The sequence below is a fragment of the Myotis yumanensis genome, unplaced genomic scaffold (assembly GCF_028538775.1).
Source record: "Myotis yumanensis isolate MYYU_CA2020_CCGP unplaced genomic scaffold, mMyoYum1.0.hap1 SCAF_3, whole genome shotgun sequence".
NCBI lineage: Eukaryota > Metazoa > Chordata > Mammalia > Chiroptera > Vespertilionidae > Myotis > Myotis yumanensis.
The window spans coordinates 25,970,763-25,979,047 of record NW_027223754.1 but is presented as its reverse complement, the minus strand read 5'-3'; the positions used below and the strand labels follow the sequence as shown (position 1 = coordinate 25,979,047).

Genomic DNA, 8,285 nt, shown 5'->3' with positions numbered 1-8,285 from the left:
TGCCCTTGACCGGAATCGAACCTGGGACCCTTCAGTCCACAGGCTGACGCTCTATCCACTGGGCAAACCGGTTAGGGCAGGTTTCACCAATTCTTAAGTGTTGTTTCCCACAAACCGCTCTTCAGCCCTTCGTGGACGAACAGGCCCGACCCACCGGATGTGGGTGGGAGCGGCACCAGACCGCAGGGGCCGTGGTACCCTAGTCCTGGCCTCAGTTTTCCTGTCTGTTACTCGAGGAGTTGACTAGATGACCTTAAGACCCCGTCCCCTCCCCGCAGTTTGTGACCCAAGCAGACAGGTGTGCGCTCTGCAGCGCCGAACGCCCTGCAGGCGGCGCTGCCGAGTGAGGGTGTGTGCGACTGTGGGAATGGGGGCGGGCGGCCCGCGGTGCGGAAACCTAGCTGCACTGCCGTCAGCGGGAATCAAAGGAAACTGCTCACTTCATCTTGGACACGTTTTCTATCTGTAATTGGTAAATATGCAAATGAAAGGCCCACCTGGCCTGAAAGGGGCACATCAAGCTCTAAGCGAACGACAAGAACCGGGCCCTTCCCCGGGGAGCCCTGGCACCCGGCGCACCCCTCGGCGAGCGCCCTTGGCGGGAAGGAGGCGGAGGCCCGAGGCTGGCTGGTCGCTGCCCCACAGCGGCCGCCGCCCGGAGGCGCCCCAGGCCCGCCCCCGCCCCTCCCGAGCCATGCGGGTCTTGCCTCCGCGCCCGCGTTGCTGTGGCTTCCGCCGCCGCCTCCAGGCGCGCCGGACCGCGGGGTCTCTCTGCGCGGGGCCCGCCGCATCCTCCCTTCGTTCCCGGGCACGCGAGGCCGCCCGCGGCAGGGTCCTCGGCTGCTCCCCAGGGCTCCGGGTGGAGCGGCCGGCTTTGTTCCCCGCGGCCCGACGGCGTGGAGCCCGTGCGTGCGGCGGCGGCGGCGGCACTGCAGTGGTGGGAGCCCGGTCGGCCTCCCGCCTGCAGCCGGGCGCTCGCCATGCACCGGCGCGGGCGCCGAGCCTCGTCGGGCCGCCCAGGACCCCGGGTCGCGGGCCACCGCCGCGCCCTCCTGCGTTAACTGCCGGAGTCCGTCCCCTCCGCGGCCCGCTCGCCGCCGGGCGCTCGCCGCAGTACTAGCCACCTCCCCGCTCCCGCCCTCCTCCCCCCGCGCCGCCGCCGCCGCCGCAGGAGTGCGGGAGGGGGGGACGGAGGGAGGGAGGTGGCGGGGCCGAGCCCAGAGCCCGTCCCGGGCGCTGGCCAGCGAGCTCGGGCCGCGGCGGGAGGCGCCATCCGGGGACCGCCGGCAGCCGCGGCGCGCCTAGCCCTCCGCGCGGCTCGCAGCCACCTCCCCGCCGACCCGGCCGCATCCTCCCCGTGGCGGAGAGAGAAGCTCCCCCCTCGCCGAGCAGAGACTCCTGCTTTCCTTCTCGGGAGGCTGTCGCCACCTGCCTTGCCAAGCGTGAGGGGTCCGGGAGGCGGGGACCTGGGCACCGCGACCCGCCATGGCTCAAGCGGCCAAACAGCTGAAGAAAATCAAAGACATCGAGGCGCAGGCCCTTCAGGAGCAGAAGGAGAGGGAGGAAAACAGGAAGCGGAGGAACCGCTCCCGCGACCGAAAGAAGAAGGTACGAGGGGACGGAGGCGGCAGTCCAGCGGCAGCGGCGGCTGGAGGTGGCTGCTGGGGAAGGGGCTCGTCGGACCCGGGGCGAGGTGGGGGCGCGGGGCCGGGCGCCGGCGGAGTTGATGCGGCCCGAGAGTGGAGGGCACGGGCGGAGGAGAGGAGAGGAGGGAAGAGGAAGCGGCTCAGGTGCGGCGGGGAAGAGGACGCGGCAGGAGTCTGGAGGGCAGAGCGGGCGGCGGGAGGCTGAAGGCGCGCAGCAGCCCGCCCGCGGGTGCCCGCGGAGACCTTTCAGCACCACGGACAGCCGCCGGCAGGCCCGCGCGGTGCGGGAGGAACTTTTCCGGCCTCCCCGCTGCAGGCGGGTCTGGTGGGCTTGCTCCGTTCGGCTCGTCGTCTCTCTGACTTTCCAAGGAGGCTGGTTTGGGTAAACGCGGCCCCGGGCTCCGGAGGTTCCTCTGCCCTGCGCTGCCCCCATAACCCACTCTCTGGCGTGGAGAGCATCGTTCCCAGGTCTCCGGACAAGTGGGGCTCCTGCCCTCCCCTGTCCCTTCTGGAGCCCAGGAAGCGCCTTCCTAACCCTCTGGGACGGCGCAGAGAGGCATGACCCCGGGGCATTTGGCAACGTCTTCGGTGTGGTCACTTTAGATTAGCAACCTTTGGCCTGGAGGGGAAGTTCCTTTGGAAGCAGACACGGGTGCTGTCCAGCCTGGCCCGCGGCCTGGTCAGAGAACAGGTCTGCCTTTTCGTGGAGACAAGCTATGTCCCCACCGTGATCCGAGCTCTTAGGTAACTGTTGCTGTGTTCAGCACTTTCCTTCTGGGTCCGGGGTCTTCCTACCCCTGACTCAAAGCGCCTTTAGAAACACCTTTGGTGAGAAAAGCTGGTGGGAAACACCTTGGATTTGAAGGGAAGGGGCATTTCACTGGGCAGAGGGCTCCGGACCAGAGGTGCTTGAAGGCTGCCCCCCACCCCAGGAGGCCAGGAGGCCAGGAGGCCAGGAGGCCAGGAGGCCAAGAGGCCAGGAGTCCAGGAGCTTGCGGTGCAGTTCTGAGAATTGGAGGCAGGGCTGAGCTCCAGCTTCAGGAGAGCCATTTTAACCCAAAGATGTCGATGTGGAGCATCGCCTGTGAGCCTTCCCGCTGGGGAGAAGGGCCCCTCGGGTTCCAGGGCAGAGGCATTGGTCTTGGTGAAGAAGGAAACATTTTTTTCCTGAAGTTGTCTCACCCTGAGAAAAAAAGTGGGACCCTGTGGTCGACCATGGATCGTGGGGAACAGGCTCCCTGTGGGTCCCACTCCACTGGCCAGTTGGTCAGAAGGACCAGCATCCAGCCTTTTCCTAAAGAGGAGGCACCCAGGGCAGAGCTGTGCTCTGATTGTAACCGAAGTAACCAATGCGCCTGGGCTTTCCTGTACCCCTTCGAAAGGCAGCCCCTCCTCCCTCAAGGGATTGCCATCTTGTGTGTAAACAGTAGTTTCACAAAAGTACCACCCCTTTAGCAGGACCAAAAAAGAGGCCTTCCCCAAACTGATGGTGAATCAGAGTTTGGGTGGGTGCCACTGAGAGATTCCCCCCACCCAGGCCTGCTGCTGGGGTCGGAAATACCAGAGCCCATCCTGTGAGTCAGGCAGGGGGGAGTCTGGTTATAGCTGACGGTGATCACCCACTGTCTTGGCACAAATGTAGAACTTCTTGCTAGGAAGCGTGCTCTCGATTTCCATTCCTGCCTATTGCTTTAGGAGCCGTGCCAGTCCTCTCTCCAAACTGCTCACTCAGTGTTTTTATCCCACTTCTTGCTCTCAAGCTTCTTCCTTGATGCTCCTGATACCATAAATATTTTTTTTTTGAGCAATAGCCCAAAGAGAACTCTCTCTCATTCTCTTCTTTGATTTCTTTTCATTCTACGAAACACCCTTTAATGTAACTCCGAATCATGACTGCATGCAATACACGCGTACGAAAGTGCAACTTCAATGTCCTTTTTCCTCCTTTGGTCTTTATCTTGACGTTTTTAGTCAACTTTATTTCCATTTTCAGTGCTAGATGGTGATATTCTCCCCCCTCCCCCCGGGGTTGCGTTATGTTGTTTTACTAGCTGGTCACAGCATACTGCGTCAGTAAGCATTCAGAGCTCTTTCATGCAGATTTTCATTATTTTATGCAATATTCTGGGTGCTATGATTGATACAACAATAATCAGGAAAGCTAAATTCTTAGCAATGTTATAAACTCTTAAAGCTGATTCTTTGGGTCAAAAGGGATATAGTACATTTGTATTTCGTGATGATTTTGAGTTCTTTTAGCCATTGGCATGGCCTTGAGAGAATATTCCAGAGAATAGAGTTAAAATTTATAGCAAAATACAAAATCACAACAAGGAGGAAGGCCTTAGAGGGAAAGGTGAGGGAGGTAGAGAAGGATATTTAGAGCAGGTGGAGGAAATGCATAGAGGGGCTCGGTAAGCAGATGGCTGGGAGGGAGGGGGGTAAATTGAAGGTTCATAGAAGGTGAAGTCTAAGACTCATTTTTCACAAACGAAGTTGTCTTTCAAGGAAAAGTATATTAAAATCAAGCAGCTGAGGACTTTACGGTTGGTCACAGACTATGGGGATGCTATGGGACCATCCTGACATCAGCACGAAGAAAGAACTTCACACATGCAAGTAAACATGTTATTCCAGTGAATTGGTAATTCATATGAACATACCGCTAAGCAATGAGCATTCTGAATTTACTAAAGGAAAAGGGGTTTGTCCCATGGGGAACCTGCTTCACGGGGACTGACTGAGCAGAGCCGCATCCCTCCCCATTTGTAGACATAATCACGGTTGTAACATCAATGGTGGTTGCAGTTTTACAGTTGATGAAATTGTGTGGGAAGGCGTTTGCTAAGGGGTGCTGTGCCACGGGGGATGGAGGCTGATGTTGTGACGCACTGACTGACACAGATAGAAACCACCTTGACACAGGGAACGGAGCTAAACTCTGGAGCTCTGAAACGCCCGCATTCTTCTGGGGCTTCATTCAGTTTTCTGTTTGTGTAGCACCATCCTCGTCTGATGCTTGCTGGGGGAGCTGCAGCTTTAAGAAAAAAAAAAGAATAAAATCCAGTATTTATGACATGTACTGATAAGTCCCCCTGCTTCTGAAGGTTTGGATGGAAATAAATAAATTGGAAAGCATGAGGAAAGCATGCATTTGCATTAAGAACGACAGCTTTCTAGGGCTGAGGAAGCCTTGGGCATAAGAAAGCTTGTGCTTTTTATGTTTACCCAGAGCTTGAGGTTAGGAGAGGACAAAGGGGGTTGCGGAGGGGGGGGGGGGGAGTAGATGGGAGGAAGAGGGGCAGAATTAAAGAAAGAAGGAGAGGATGAAGAGGTGAAGGAGTCAGAGAGGGAAGGAAGGGAGCTGGCATCTCAGCCCTGCTTTCTTCTATTTAAAAAATGTTTTTATTGATGTTTTAGAGAGAGAAGAAGGGAGAGGAGAGAAACATCAATGTGAGAAACGTTGATTGGTTGCCTGCATGTGCCCCCACCAGGGATCGAACCCACAAACTGGGTATGTGCCCTGACTTGGAATCGAACCAGCAACCTTTTGGTGCACAGGACAATGCTCGACCAACTGAGCCACACCGGCCAGGGCTCAGTTATATTAAGGTTAACTACCTTCAGGTTCAGTTAAGTACTCTGGGATAGTGTTTATCGAGCTCTCTGTTCCTCGCTCTCTCCGTGTACGTCATCTTCGGATGTTGGTGAAGGAAAAGATCATATCCTATTCGTAGCTGTGGACTCAATGCCTAGCTCAGTACCTGTCAAACTGTGGGCATGCAGTAAGTGAACCCGAGTGAGTGGATCTATATTTGTATGCCTGGATGTTGTCTTGGTCATAGGCATGTGTTCAGGTGAACAATACATTCTTTGATTGGCTGCATTTGGGGGGATCTGAAGAGAGCCCGATATTGCCTTCTTTTCTAATCATTTGCCATGCAATAGAAATTTGTAGGCAGGCAGTGGAACCATCTAATTTTTTGGTGCAGTGAATTCTACCACTGAGCATGTAGTTAGTTCCTTGCAGGGTCTCTGCTGCACTAAATGTCAAGTGGTTTTAGCCATTTGGAACAACAGCAGTGTTTGCCCAGGGCCTCAGGGAGCCAAGCCGAGGAGGCACAGAAAGGAAAAAGCAAGCCCCAGAGTGGGAAGTGACCATCACCACTCTGCTGTGCAGGTGGTGCTGGCAGCCCTTCCAGTGTATGCAGCGCTCCCAGAAGGGCCCTCAGCCTTCCTCGCACAGCTGGACCAGGCCCTGCTCCTGGACTGCAGAGATGTCTTTGGTTGATCCAGTGATTGGAACCACAGAGGCGATATGGGGGGACCTGCTTGAGACTGGAGTGGTTGGGCCAGCCGTATCACTTATCACCAGGATGGTAGATGGAGGGTCATGTGGGCCCATGTTGCCCATTTGTAAAAGTCCTCAAATTTACATTTCTGTTGTTATCTCCAAATAAGTTTATACATTTAATCCAAGAAAAAACTGACAAGATCAAAGAGAATGATTGGTGTAGTGGGGCTCAGTGCTTGAGCGTTGACCCATGCACCAAGAGGTCACCGGTTCAGTTCCTGGTCAGGGCACATGCCGAGGTTGTGGGCTCGGTCCCCAGTAGGGGGCATACAGGGGGCAACTTATCCGCTGTTTCTCTCTCATCGATGTTTCTCTTTCTCTCTCCTTCTCCCCTCCTCTCTCTAAAGTCAGTAAAAACATATTTTTAAAAAAGAGAATGGTGTTCATAACACATCTTTACACCCAGGTTCCGTTGCTAAATGACATCACTAGTATATGTCGCAATATGAATTGATATTCGTTTGGCTTTTGAATAGTATAACTCTGTTGCATTGCGTGTTCATTACTAAACGTATTAATTTATTCACTGCAAGCTTTAAAAATACAACTTTGGTAACCCTGCTTTGGCTTCTCTTCTTATTTTAGTACCTTGGGAACCTCAAAAAGTGGAAGTGGCCCTGCCCCTCTTGAGCTCTGGGAGGTGCTTGCAGTGGCTGAAGATGTTGGAATATTCCAGCCTGCTGTGTGTCCATATTCCAACCCAGCGCCTCCCTCCCTGCTGCAGAGGCAGTGGGGGGGATGCTGTTCCGGGTGCTCCTGTCCACCCCCCCCCCCCCAACCATCCGCCAGACCGGGAGAGCAGGTTTTTGAGGGCAGAGATGTTATGCCCTTAATTATGTCCAGAACTATATGGTTTGCACATCATTTGCTTCCCAAAGCCGCTGTTTAAAGTGGGGCAGAAGCTGAAATTCAGAACCTGGAGCAAGTGACCTCTCTGTCAAGGGGACCTCGAGCCAGCCTCCGGGACCTCTCTCTTCTCTTGCTCACCCCAGCAAACTAGCAAACTGCTTGCTCACCAGTTCTGCCTGTCTCCTCTCAAGATAGCAATGCCTTTTTTAAAAAAAAACTCAATCTAAGGCCTCCTTCCTCCATCTTCCAATAAAAATGAGCAAGATTTGGGGAATGGATACTGTGTGCCAGGCTCCTTTCACACGTGTTAACTCATTCCCATGCTTTGCCTTAATCATGCCTTTGTAAGGCTGACTTGTTATCCATTTCTTCCTCCACCAATGCCAAAGCCCATCACTCTCTTCTTTAAGAAACCTTCCTGAATGTCCCTCCTCACCTCCACCCCAGTCAGTTTTACGCTACACTCTGCTATTTGTCGACATGTCATTTTTTCCAGTGTGTGTGCATGTGTGTGTGCATGTGTGTGTGTGTGTGTGTGTGTATCACACCCATTCTTGTTTCCTCCCTTCTACCAAGTTGTAGGCTCCGTGAGGCCAAAGTCTAAGTCTTTGTACATAACCATCAGTGAATATTTATGGCTTGAATTGACTTAGAAGCTACCTTTAATAGGTTCAGACTTTTTTCTTGGTCTTTCTATTTGATTTTGGAAAACTTGGCTCTTTTCCCCCCTGAATTATTCTGACCAAAGCAAAGTGTGTCATCATCATAAAGTTTTTGTAAAAAAGGCTGATAAGCTTTGCTTTACTCCATATCTCCATTTTTGGCTCTTGAAAAAAACAGTTCAGCTCAGTTGGTTGGGTGTTATCCTGTGCACCAAAAGGTTCCTGGTTCAATTCCTGGTCAGGGCTTAATCCTCAGTAGTGGGAGTGCAGGAGGCAACAGATTGATATTTCATTCTCCCATCAATGTTTCTCTCTCTCTCTGCCTCTCCCTTCCTCTCTCTTTAAAAATCAATACAAAATATTAAAAGAAAAAGAAAAACAGCTTAAAAGTCTATGTCTTACAGAGCATTAGGCCAGGAGTCAGATGGTTCTAGTTTCAGCTCTTGCATTTATTAGCTACGTGTAGTGAACAAGCTCTGAATTTCTCTGTGCATGAAATCTCGGTATTTGCCTGGGAATGCCAGCACATTATTATTGCAGTGCTGGTAAACGAGAAAAGGGTACTTTAAATCATACATTCATTTCATTTTCAGGAATGGAATGAATTTTCTGTTTTGACAAGATTTATAATCGTAGACTTAGTTATCTACATGGGTCCAGTCTATAACTTTGAGATGGGCTTTATTAAAGTCCTGCCTGGCAATTGTATCTGCATATCAAAAGGAGAACATAACAGTGGTTCCTAGCCCTGGCTGAGTAGCTCAGTTGGTTAGA

At 53.2% G+C, this 8,285-nt stretch overlaps 1 protein-coding gene across 9 annotated transcripts in view; it reads left to right on the top strand.

Annotated features, from left to right (window-relative positions):
• Positions 1-429: 429 nt before the first annotated feature.
• The window catches only part of ANK1 (ankyrin 1), a 203,714-nt gene continuing 195,858 nt past the window's right edge, over positions 430-8,285 (top strand). For 3 of the 9 annotated variants that reach the window (XM_070408454.1, XM_070408459.1, XM_070408453.1), the window contains exon 1: positions 1,299-1,608. In XM_070408454.1, coding sequence (XP_070264555.1) covers positions 1,486-1,608 — 123 coding nt within the window. In that variant the 5' untranslated portion in view covers positions 1,299-1,485. Of the gene's footprint in view, positions 473-1,290; positions 1,609-8,285 lie in introns of those variants that run through there. The other 6 variants (XM_070408457.1, XM_070408456.1, XM_070408458.1 and 3 more) reach the window with 5 other exon arrangements.